Here is a 13236-nt window from a genome sequence, read left to right as displayed (position 1 = left end):
TGGGGAAGATAAACCTGCACATTAGCGATCGAATTCCCAAACTAATGAACATTCTCCCGTACCTGTACTCCAGCTGAATAGTTTTGGAATCGTTCCGCTGATGACGGCTAGCGACCAAGATGCGCTTGTTGTTCTCTGCCAGCGCGTCTCCAGAAATGCATTCACCATTGAACGGTACCGCGATGCTTTCATCCAAAGTGCTCTTTTCTTCAAACACTGCAATGGAAATGGGAGACAGTTAGCTTGCATTAGCAACAGTAAAGCTGACTCTCCAGCCACTGGATTATCTTCACTCACATTTGTCTAAACTTATAATCGATCCCACCAGCTCGTTCGTCGAGAGCGGGTTCAGCTTGTCCATGTTTTTTCGTCGTCTCACGAGCCACCAGTCAATGATGAAGATCACCAAGGCAATAATTTTAATTGACGCACATAATCCAACGTATCTGTGCAGCAGGAAAAGGTTTACAGGATATTACCGTACTCATGATAAACTGCCGATGAAGCAAACACTTACTTGTAACGGAATTTTTCAATGTCGTAGATCAAGCAACGGCCACCCTTTTCGCCACACGTTGATTTCCACAGCAGGCAGGAGGAATCGATCAAATTACCGAAAACGATAGGCGCCGGGATGTATCCAAACAGCCGGAAGATGACAAACTGCATGCCGAGAGCGAACGATCGTTCCTCTTCCGAAACCGATCTAGAAATATTTACAAAAAAAAAAGATTACCATTTTGTTCGTTTGATTTACATCTCGGCTCGGAGCAATCCGTACCGCAAAACAATCATCAGCAGCGGCATTTGCGTCGAAGCCACGACGAACGTCATGAAGAAGAGCAGTATCAGGAAGGGATAGATCGTACGGCAGGGTGTGTTGCAAACGCCTGCGGTCGCCACTGGCACAACCGTGACCTCGGCAAATGCTTCGTGTGCGTTCAGGGCTTGCGCTTGGGCACCTTCCGCGCCTCGATAAATGCTCTGGTTGGTTACGTTTGCTTGTACACCTGAAAGCAAAGCAGGGGAATAGTTACAATTGATGCCGAACGATGATCAAAATCGCTTAGCACACTCACAAGCACAGTTCGTGTAGTTCGAGCTAGATGAAAACGCCGTACACCCGGCATGGCACGGGCTGAAATACGTTAACCCGTTGTTGCCACACACCGGCTCCACATCGTACATGTGACATTCGCACCCAAAGTTGCACGCCGCCGTCAGATTCACCTGAAATGGTTCCACGTTGTGCGGCGTGCTGTTGTAGTACGGTATGGTGGTGCCGGCCATTTTGAGATTTTCACACCCAAGGAAGAACAGCAGCCCGTAGCAGGACAGACAGATGAGGTTCGAAATGAGCACAAACTGGACGGCACCCTTCGGTTTCAGCTGGAAGCGCTTCAAGATGCAACCACCGATGAAGATACCGATGCAGGCGCCCGGGACCGCGATCGAGCCGGTAAAAACGCTCGCCTGGCTCTTGCCCAGGCTGAACTGCGTCTCGAGATATTTGGGCAGGAACACGACAAAGCCGGACACTATCATCAGCTCCATGCAGGCGCCAAGACAGGTGCAAATGTACACCGGATTCGTTACCAGCCGCCACATTGACTGGGGAATGTCTGCAATGGTACAACAGTGGAGGAATATATCTGGATGTTATTACTGGTTATTACCAAATTCTAGAGCAAACAAAGTTGCCACAACAATGCTATAACCCCATTTTTCAAATCAATAACCTTCAGTCAAGGGAAAAGTTTTCCCCGTGCAAAACAATTTCCCGGGTATCCGTAAGCCAATACCAACACCCATAAATCTAACTTTCCGTATCGCATCCAAAACCCCCCCCCCCCCTATATACCTTTTATGTCCTTTCCATATCCGGTGTCCTCACCACCCGGTTTGTTTGCTTGCGGTGCGTTATTGGCAGCGTGTCCTGTTTGTTGTTGCTGCGGCTGCTGGCCCTGCGGCTGTTGCTGCAGAGTTCCGGTTTGCTGCTGGGCCAGATTCGGCTGCGATCGGGGCAAGCTGCTGGAGTTGTTCGATGTTAATTGCTGCAGCTGGGGTAACCGTTGCTCGGCAATGCGTATTTTCTTCTTCTCGCGCGTTAGAACCTACAATCGAATCGGACACGCATAAGTCGATGAATTATTGGACCGCAATAATGGGGCATGTACCCCTTTCCATCCATTCGGTCAGTTTCTTGTCGAATTACTGGCACGAATAATACACCTACCTTTGGAAAGGAGAAAAACGGTACTGCCACTATGATGAGCAGGATGCCACACACCAAGAAGCCACCCCACCACATGCCAACCCACCGGCGATCGTCAGGATCTGCGCAAAGGAACAAAAAAGGACCATTAACGGGGAACGGCAAACAAGAAGGGAACAATTTATTAGCGTTCCTTCGGCCATCGAATGCGCTTTCTCAAGCGGTTCTTTTAATGTGCCGCTTTGCACGTTCCCAAGCCCGGGACGGAAATTGGCTCATCCAATTAACTTACCGATATTGATATCGCTGCCGGAAAAGGAATCCATATGGAAGGACAGCAGATAAGCACCGAGCAGGAAGCCAAGCACGGGACCGAACGCGGCCATACTGTACATCGCACCTGCATCACGCGAGACCATGTAACGAGAGCGAAATGGACGAATGAGGACTTGGTTCTTTCGCGGGCGGGCCGGCGTGTGCGCGGCTTCGATATACACTTACCGATATACATCGACGAGCTTTCCTTCCGGACGTGATCATCGACGTACGTGGTGCCGAGTGTGAACAGTGGACTGCCGCCCCCTCCGAGTAATATTTGCGCAATTACAAACAGTATCACAGGCCCGAAGGTGGACGATTTGCTTTTAAGACAATTGTCCCCTCTGCGGAAACGTGGAAGAAAAAACGTCAGGGAGAGGGAGGAAGATATAAACGTGAGTTCGCGATTACGTTTACACACGTTAGCGCTTGCTTACCTTAAGTTGTGAGACGTGAGCGGTGGATTTGAAAGGCTGTTCGAGAGCCGGCCGAGCCCCATATCCTGCTCACGTACCGATACCAACCGACAGATGTTGTCGGACGTTTTATTGTCAATCAGTATGCCCGGGTTCGGTTCGCCGGTAAAGTGGGGCACCATGAACACGAGCGAACCGATGCCCATTATGACGGCACCTGAAAAGTGTGGGAAGAAGCAACTTAATTCTGGAGCGCTCGGAAGGATATGGTGCACAGCAACTTACCGATACCGATCCAGACCGGGATGTGGCGCCGGCTGCCAAGGTAGCTAACGAAAATGACCGTGATAACGTTGCCGATTTCGTAGCTAGACGCTATCAAACCGGACAGGCTGGACGGTATTTCGAACCGCTTCTCTATTGTCGTTATCACGGAGTTGATATATCCGGAACTGAGCGCCTGCTGTAACGTTACTAGGATGGAAAGCAGCAGGACGAACACCTGTGTACAGAGAAAAGTAGGCAAAGGAGGGAATTAATTTAAGAAGGTTCTTCCATTATTAAGTGTTTGCAAAGGCTCGCGATGCTTAGAATCCGGTTTAGAATGTCAGCAAACCATTAACCTTCAAAGTCTTAACAATAATTGCCTAAATTTAAATGATGGCCGGTATACTATTTTTGGTAAAAACTGACAACGGAAACGAAAACGAAGCAGAAACAACCCCTTAAGGCAGATAATGAGAGATCAGGGGGGTGCGAGGATTAGATTGACAAACATCTCAAGCATTTTGACATTTTATGATATCTCATTTGCCTTAATCGTTTCCGAGAAAAAAGACCGAAAAGCCCTTCGAACTTGTCCTTCGCACCGGAAATTCTATACCAACCCCTCCCAAATTCAAAGGACAAATTTTCAAACTCTCCATCGAACCCTTAACCGGACGCCATTATGCCTGCGACTGCATACCTTTATCCGGGCAAAGTGCTGTACCGCCGACGGCCGACAGTTTAGGATTCCGCAGTCTCGCGTGTAGTCGTCGTTGATCAGCAGCACGTTCGGTAGCGGCTTTTCCCGGTCCATCATCACGCTGCTGGATGGTTGCCGGCTGTGGCACTTGATGACGGTGTCGGCGGTAGCCGTTGCCGAGGTTGTCGTGGTCGTGGCAGTGTTTACCGACATCGGCAGCGACTCCGACTCGGTGTCCTGCGGTATGTCGGCGCTGCTGTCGTCGGTTTGCGCTTCCGAATACAGGCCGGTCATGGCGTACATCGATTCATTACGCCTGGAAATGAAAGAAAGGTGAATTTAAATTGATCAAGAAAGACAGTTGCTTTGATAATTGTTCCTACTGAGATCATATCTTTACCTACGATTCGAATAATGCTTGGTTATAATAATTTTTATATTAACAGCTTGCACCTACCTATGCCCTTTACGTTGGCAGTTGCCACCATCGATCGCACCACCGGACGTTGTCATTTTCTTCCAGCGGATCGTACCGGATCAGACAAGAGTGCACCGAATATTGCAGACGCCTGCACCCGACCGGCAGTCCCGTTCAAGCAGCAGATTGGATGGTGAAAGGAGGGGGGGCGTGAGGGTGCACAACTGCACGGGGCCGCTCAAGGGAGACTGTTGCTGCTTGGTACGCCCGTTCGATAGAGCCAATGGTCGACAAGGGTTGTCGGTTGGGCCGCCGCTATCATGTCTTCTGCTTCGAACCGTATGTTTCTGGGCATAGAAGCACGCAACGCGCGGGTTCGCTATTGTTGCGAAGCTTCCGTCAAAGGCGACATCGGGGGATGGTGGTGTACGTAGTTAATTGTTTCCTGCAACAATTGAAGACAAAGATGTATCGTTATGAGAAGAATGAATAGAAAAATAAAGGATGATATTTCTTTTTCAATTTGTAGCTCGAGCAGGATTTATTGAAAAGAGCTTAAGAAGGTTTTGCAAGGTAAAAAACTAGCTTTGGACAGCACAGAAAATAAAATTATATCAGGTAAATAAAAGGATTAAACTTTATTCGATTCCCAAGTTTAAAAGACTTAAATTTTAAGCTTTAAAAAGTGGCTGTTAGTTGGAAACTGAACCAGAGTTTTTAACTCTTTCATAGCCTTGAGAATCAGTTGATCCTCCATCTTGGATTGATAATGGTTAAACGAGGTCTTCTAGTCACGGTTTGCCCAAAAAAAGGACATTTGGTGGGTTCTTGAGCGACAATACATCCAAAATTTCCTGTTAGAAGGATATTTTCCACAAGCGCCATCAATCTGAGGGTTTGTCACATAGACGACTTCGTCCGGATATGAACGGCGAGCTTTGTCTAATGAAGTATACCCTGATCAGGATAATCTTAGCCTTTTAGATCATAGTTTAGTTTTAGAGCATTTCACCGCGGAATCTGTCTCCTATCAGCCTTCTTTGTCATGTTCTAAAAGTCTTCAGCAAAAATCATCTCTATTTTAAACGTCCTCACCTAGCAATCAATCTCAGATCTTCGGTTGCTGTGGCCAGAACAGTCTATTGCAACACGGGAGTAGAGATCACAAAAATTAATTTCTAATCAAAACATCCTGCACAACACCTCCAGCTACATAGCTGCATATCGCAGAACAGGCGAGTCAATTTTTGGAACAATGTAATATGGAAACTAGCCTACATTAAACTGTCATCAAGAGCACGTTTTACGGAGTACGGAACATCTTCTGTACCCACCGGTCGACCCACTGGAGCCCACCTATCTTTGTGCGTCATCTCGGCCGATTTTGGAAAGCGTTCAACGAATCCAGGTTAACGACCATTTAATGAGCAATTCCGTGTAATCCCACCTATGCTGGAAGTTGCCAAAGACGAGAACTCTCGTACGGGTACAGCGTTCCGTGTTCCTTACACCTTACATCATCATCGTTATACAAACAAACCTTTACACAAAAATATTTCGTAGATGCCACCATGCATCAATACATGATGCACGGTAAGGACATGCTAGTGACATTAATTTGGTGCGAGCATCCGCCCGTGAGCGGCGAACTAACCGCGTTCTGTCAAAAATTATGATAGGTGACTTTCTGTCGAGGGCCCGTAGAACACATCGGAACGGATTTCGTCGATGGGGCCGTCGTGTGCCAAAAAATGAAGGTGTTGATGCTAATAAGCGCTCACACCGTTTGACCTAATTGTGAGCTGATGAATTCATGCGGCCACTTCGCGCTCTGTGTGTGTCTGCCCTTTTTTTGTAATAAACCATAGAACCATAGACCATCTGCCAACATCCGGTACACAGCCAATCCCGCATATGCCACATACATTGGCGTGCACACGGCTACTGAACCATCAACGCCACATCACCCCATCGTGTCTCTTGTGACACGTTTTCCCGGGATTGCAGTGAGTTTAGGTGACGGCGGATCGAACCACTTGCGGAAGTGAACCACAGATTCGATGCTGTCAGCGGGTAGCAATTTTGCGCAACAACAGCAGCACGATGTGTAACTGATTTTGCCCTTAACGTTGGCCGTAGGCCCATATCCAACCATCGGTTGGTTTACCTGGCTTGATGGATGCAGAGTGCCAACATTCCATCCGCCCGCTTCCATCCAACGGACGGAACGGTGTGCCAAACTGGACACGTGCGGGCGACGGGAGGCCAGTCATATTGCAAATCAAACTTTCGCAATTAATTATGGTATTGTGGAGAGTGCTCGTCTATCGAATCTGCGATGCGCAATGTCACTCTTATCGGACAACCCATGTTCCAGCCGATTGTGGTGATTAATTTTGAAAGCGAGTGGTTAGTTTTTCATGCGAACAGGAAAACTCAAAGTGGACATTTAAACAAGCGTCACATTTGCAATTTAATTTGATTTGATTAATAAATAAAAGCAGATTTTGCCAGTACTGAATGAAACAAATATGGGGCGGTCTGGGGGCAGAGACGATGACGGCGCCGGTCTTCACACGGCAGAACCGGGGTTCAAATCCCATCCAGACCGTCTGCCTCCCCGTACATAATACTGCACGCTGACAAGTTTACTACGGGTAAAATGAAAGTCACAGAAAGCCAGAAACGGTAGGCGGTTGTAGTGCCATTGAAGAAGAAGAAGAAAACAAATATAAATTTTATAGGTTAGTTGTTCTCTCGAGTGAGTTAGGATTTAGAACCTAGAGCATATTTTTCATCGAATTAAGTTAGAGATGAATTATCTTCGAGGACCTTTAGATAGGAAAACTCAACATCGAAAAAAACGTATTGCAAAGTTCGCTTACATCAAACAACTTTAGTCTTGGCAATTTGATAATCAAATGCAATTGCAAGTCTTCGCACAGAATTTCGTATACATCATATGCGAACTCTAAGCAATACGGCCAGGCCGTTCTTTATGAATAAAAAAAAAAAAAATATGCGAACTCTAGCCCCAACCAGAAAAGGAAAAAAAATGAAGCGAAAATCTCCAAACAACTTCCTGCTCCGAACAACGTCTCCGCACATCCCACCAGATGATAATCCGATTCCAATTTCCATCAGGAGTACCATAATGAGTCGCAAACACTTAGTATTGTTGGGAAGAATGTAACTTCCCTCGACGTTAAACAGCAGAGCATTCGTCGGGTACGTGACATGCCTCCCCATTGCCACCGTGGAACGTACCTATCGCTCGTCCTTTTCCTGGCTGGCAGAGGTTTCCGGCGCGCATACATTAATGAAGCTCATGGCTGGAAGGGGGAAAATAGCTCTACCCGTGTCTGCACATCCCCTACGGAGATGGGTAGAACGAGCATCAAGTGCTCCATATAGAATTGGGGTGGTTTAGTCGGTGCTGCTGATTCCTGCGCTTCTGCACACACACACACACAAGAGGAAAGTTCACTGACCTCGGCTCAAAGAAAAAGACCAATATCCGGAACCAGACAGACTAACCGCCCCCCTGTCGGAGGACGGGTCCCCGGTGTTGGTAGCGGTGGCCGGGGGGATGATGATTCTTTCATTTGATTGCATTCACTGGTGGTGTATGAAGTTGGTCAACGAGCGTAAAAAAAGCCATATAACTTGCCGGGTGTGCTAGCGTTCCACCGAGCAAGGTGGAAAACGGGGAAAACACACATAATGTTCCCCAGTAGGTATTTTCGTCCCTAAAGTGGTATCTCAATTCTATTTCCCGGTGTGACCAAATGCAGGGCCCCCACGCTTACCAAGACTTCCGCATACAGTCTTTCGCCCGTAAATCACGGAACTAGGGGTGTGGTAAAAGCTTACTCCATCGTTTCCGTCTGCAAGAAAATCCACCAACACTGTGGGTGCATTTTTGTGTGTGCTTGTTTGGGGAGCCAGTAACAAACCCCTTTACTGCCTGCCTTTTTTCACCAAAAAAGGACTTTTTCATGGTTGTGGGAATGGCTCTATACAGGCCGGCCCATTTGAGGCATCCTAAATTGAAACTTCACAAAACGAGACCTTTATGAGGTTTAAAATATGGAAGGGTATTTATTATATTTTATTACATGTATTTTAAAATAGAGCTTCGATTTTGCTAAAAGATACAGCCTGATGCCTGATGTAGCTACTTAACACACGGCAGACGAACCGAATTCCGCCACTGGTTCACCGACTACTTTGCAGTAAAACAATTTTACAATTGCAAATACTAGCCCACTCGCCAAGTTTTTCTGAGTTCCTTCCTGCAACACAGGCACTCACACTGCGGTGACAGATGGACTGTGCCAATAATGTTGCCTTTACGATGAAGCATCATGCGACACACAATTTGCAATAAAAATTCCTCCGATAGACACCGAACCCTCGCCCGGGAAACGAAAGCTTCTTCCAGTTGCCGTAAAATCAACCATTTTACCCCTTTTTTTTTTGGACGAGTAACAATGAATTTAGACACGCGAGCAAATGACGAGCAAGAGAGACAGAGGTGGGGAGGGAATCATGTTTTCCCACCATCCATATTCCGATGCAATTTGGAAAGCCTCGGGAACTTCGGGAAAGTTTTCGATGACGATGACGACGACGACAAACATACGACCATCGGGCATGCTTTATCTCGTTCATCTCTCTGGTGTGCAAAAACAGCAGCGATCGGTGTACGCTCCGGACTATAAAACGAACGAGGGGGGGTGGGCAGTTAATTAACAATTTTCCTGAGTTTACTGGTACTGGATCGATGGGAGCGTAAATCGAATAGGACGAAAGGGGTGAAGTTACACGGAGTACGGATTTTGTGTGTTTAGTATTGTATAGTTGAAAGCTGGGGTTCGTTTTTTGGGGCTCGGGGTTCTTCGAGTTGTGCAAGGTGTTGCCGGACCGAAAGTTTTGTTAACAATTTCGGAGAGTTTGCGATGGGTTGTAACACCTGCAGTTATTACCTTTTTGAGGATTTATTTAAAAAAATTAAGGTATTTTAAAAAAATTAAATAGAATTGAAGAATTATTTACGATTTAGGTCACAAATGTGAGAACGAAGAGTCCTCACAAGTGAAAGTCCAAAAAGGCAAACAAACTAATACGACGTACACACGCATCGCGTGCAGCCAATCGAATAATATTATTTGTCACAAAAGTTGCGTCCATTTCCAGCGAGGGTTTTGGTGGTGGCCACAGAGAACTGTCCTACTGCACTGATGAACTATATAATTCAAATCTAGACTAACTCTGACCTACCGCAATAGAGTCTCTCCTCTAGACACAAAAAGGATGTAGCTGCGTGTGAGAACTGCAGCGCTGTGAAAAAAAGGAACTCCAAGGCTTGCGAGTCGGAAGCAAATGAAATAGTAAGGAAAAGCACGTTGGATAGGTCGCATATAATGGGCGCAATACCTTCAGGCTGTTTCTCTCTCGTCCGGGCAGTAAAAGAAAATAGAACGACAAAAACGTAGACGACGATTGAGGTTATGAACTGAACTTTTCACTTTCCTTCCTTCCTCCCATTGCGGTACGGAAAATGACAATTAAAAGAATGAGAAATTTTAGGTGACTGAGGATGAAATGCTAGTGCACAGATTAATTCCGGCAGACTATGGTTCATTAAGGCGACAGGTTATTATTTTAGGCACTGATGAGATGCTTCATGATGACTTCAGGCGGTTTTTTTTGTATATGTTCTTTTGTTTGATGGCTTACATATTTATAGTTCTTCATATAATCTGAAGGACAGTCTGGTGGTAGAGGCGACAACGGCGCCGGTCTTGATACGGCTCTTGATTCCCTCGGAAGAATTGGAATTTCAGTATTCTGGTGAAGTTGAAATCGGTCAAATGCTTACACACAATCTACAAACTCATTTGATACGGCTGAACCATACGAGAAAAGGATTCAATTTAATCGATCACGACCGTTTATTGCGCCGTACGACCATTTCATAGCCGTGCGTCGTCGTCGTCGTCCCTTCTTGCCCAGGTTTCAATCAAACGCAGCCAACCAGAGTTTAAGATAAACATTTCACCACCGGAGGACGGTGCTGAATTCGATTAACACAGCATCTCGAACATCTGTTTTGGACAGGCAGCGTATTTTTTTGTTGTTTGCCTTCTTTTGCTTACATGCCTATAATCTCGTCAAATAGCCGGTAAGTTAAATCGTCGGCCAAAGGGTTCGGTGCTGCCTTTTGCTTGTTTATATTGCCGCCCGATCCGAGATCGGATCGAATATCCCGGACCAGGGTTTGGGAAGTATCGGAACGCTGTTCCGATTGCACATTTTGGGAAATGGTTTGTTTGCAATCCGTATACACACATTCATCGGCGATCGATAAATTTGAACCTTCGATTTGCCTACAACAATGCCCGTTCCGAAATCGGTCGTTGTTTGCGATTAATTATCACCCGCTCCGGGGGAGAGATTTTGCACATTTCTTCACCATCCGCCAGCCAGGAATTGTTGTTGTGATGGGAAAATTATGTCAAGTCCAGACCTTTCTTAATGAGATCGTATCGTTAACCGTGGGTTAAGCAATAGTCCTCAACAGCACAGTTCAAGGGAATAAACTAGCAAATGAAGTCCAATCAGCACACGGAGCTACGGCTTGCATTATAGCGCGTATTGCAATAAATAAATCGATTAATTGTTTATGCATTCGTTAACGATTGTTTGGGCTGGTGAGGTGAGCCACCATCACAATTTGCACTTCGTTTGCGATGTTATAGTCGTCTGCAATAACGGTGCGTATAAAAAGACTGAATGAAACGTCATTATTGACACACGCATAAACAATTACGTTGCGAGAAATTGATGAATGGTTAAATTAAAGGTGACAGAAAACGGAAAAAAGTGTTTTCACAAAAAAATGTCTACTCAAAAAGTAAGCTGTAAGGAATAAATTCCAAGCGAACATTGTACAAAGCCAACACTAGAATTATTGACAAAAGGGTAATAACTATGGCCGAGATGTATCGTGATACTAACTAACAAGATAGGACCGATATTAAATCACATTCAAATCCGTGTTACCGTGTGACTTTCCTTTTTTTTCTTCAGCACTTCTATCTAAAGAGTTATTATTGCCTTCCTTGACTTTATCTCACACGAAGCTGTATAGCCAGTGCTGCGTAAGAGGAGACTTTTTGTCCGGGATTCGATACCTGGCTCTATTATGTGAAGACCAACGTCACAACTGTCTCCTCCACCGGTCACTATCTTATTAATTTATTTATTTTCTTTATTACGGTCATGCCTTATTGTTAAGTTTATAGAAGACTATAAACTCTAAACTCTAAATGGGCCGGACCGACGGGTGACGCGACAACAACGACGGTCTGTATACAGCAGGACCTGGGTTAAAATCCCATCCAGACCGTTTCGCCGTAGTGAGGACTGACTATCCAAGTACGTGGTATCAATAAGTCTAGTAAGCCAGAAATGGCAGGCATATGACCTAAGAGATCGTTAGGCCAAGAAAGAAGAAGAAGACTTTAAACTTGGTGTTTAGTGTCACTATCTGCCCAGCTAAAAATATAATCGAGTCAGGGAAGGTCAGAAATGACCGGCCGAAATCTCTCGTGGTAGTGTCACAGTAGAACACGGTTCGTAGAATGCTTGCTCTATTTCTGGATTACGTGGAACACTTTCTGGTGGAACTTGAATCTTTTTTAATTTTCTTGATTGTGTTAAAATTTAAGTAGAATCTTACTTGTTATTCGGGATAAACGAGCATGTCTCGAAATTCGATACCGGCCCAGGATGGAGTGTAAACATTCATTCCAGGAAGAACTGGAATCCTTTCTCTTGGATCCGCTATGAATAAAGTACGTCCTGTTCACCTATTTTCCCGACCAAAAAATGTCTAAGACCTCTGAATGGTAAAGCCCCAATTATTTCAAATATGTCAGTTGATAAAGTGTGACTGTATCCTAAGCGAAGATTCTTTATATTAAAATTATTCACGAGTTTTAATATATAATTTATCACTTAGTTCAAAAGAATAGTTAGTTAATAATTCCATCGAATATTCGTACTTAACAAAAATAATATAAGATTCCTCTATTAACCTTTCTTGACAATTCGTTCAACACTTTCTTCGTGACTTTCATCTGAATTTCCACCCTGACCTTGGGCAACTGCGGCCGATATATCGGTAACAATAACCTTCTCCATCCCGCTTCTCGCGTGTTCAAACATAACACACACACACACTACAAAAAATGAAATCAAACACCACTTACTAACCAATCAAGCAAAATAACTGACCAGGGACAAACAACGGCCAGCAGCAACGAAAAACAAAAACGACAATCAATTTAATATGTGCTGCTACACCATCGTCCCCGAAGGGAAAGCAAGACTGATGGATGGGGAGAAATAAAATTAATTTTCATTCCCATGCATCCGATCCGTGGAGAGCTGATCAGTTGGATATGCCGCGCTACCATTAAATCGATTGCTGGAAAGGAGGCCAACGAATGCCAACCGGGGGGGGCTCCAGTTTTGTAACGGTAGTTAATTAAATTTGCATAGCGACACAAGTGAAACAAATACCGAAGGCTGCAAACAGCAAACACACACGTACGTACGTGGGCTGGTGTTCCGCTGAGAAAACGGGTGCATCCGGGAAACGTATCCTACTCAGCATCATCTCAGCCCACAGTGAGAACACACCGTGGGGCCTCAGCAACAAAAACCAATCCATCGGGCCTGGGAGTGCAGTGCTGTCCCGAGTGTGCTGGCGATTACACCTCACCCAACCGACCGACGGCAGTGTAATTGGAGTAAAAGTAATGCGGAAATATTGCGGCGCAGCAATAATCGTCGACGTCGCCGGAGTCACGGCTGCCCTTGAAAATACTGA

The 13236-nt window shown here is 45.5% G+C and overlaps 1 protein-coding gene across 6 annotated transcripts in view; it reads right to left on the bottom strand.

The window, feature by feature from the left end:
• Positions 1-13236, bottom strand: part of LOC118511774 (solute carrier organic anion transporter family member 4A1) — a 45343-nt gene that overhangs the window by 4635 nt on the left and 27472 nt on the right. For all 6 annotated transcript variants that reach the window (XM_036055266.1, XM_036055264.1, XM_036055265.1 and 3 more), the window contains 13 exons: positions 4374-4779; positions 3917-4232; positions 3235-3451; positions 2971-3166; positions 2717-2877; positions 2508-2615; positions 2237-2337; positions 1862-2114; positions 1080-1622; positions 782-1010; positions 518-706; positions 298-446; positions 63-216 (listed from right to left, as the gene is read on the bottom strand). In XM_036055266.1, coding sequence (XP_035911159.1) covers positions 63-216; positions 298-446; positions 518-706; positions 782-1010; positions 1080-1622; positions 1862-2114; positions 2237-2337; positions 2508-2615; positions 2717-2877; positions 2971-3166; positions 3235-3451; positions 3917-4232; positions 4374-4429 — 2672 coding nt within the window. In that variant the 5' untranslated portion in view covers positions 4430-4779. The remainder of the gene's footprint in view (positions 1-62; positions 217-297; positions 447-517; positions 707-781; positions 1011-1079; positions 1623-1861; positions 2115-2236; positions 2338-2507; positions 2616-2716; positions 2878-2970; positions 3167-3234; positions 3452-3916; positions 4233-4373; positions 4780-13236) is intronic.

The sequence above is a fragment of the Anopheles stephensi genome, chromosome 3, assembly GCF_013141755.1.
Source record: "Anopheles stephensi strain Indian chromosome 3, UCI_ANSTEP_V1.0, whole genome shotgun sequence".
NCBI lineage: Eukaryota > Metazoa > Arthropoda > Insecta > Diptera > Culicidae > Anopheles > Anopheles stephensi.
This window is presented reverse-complemented; position numbering and strand designations above follow the sequence as displayed.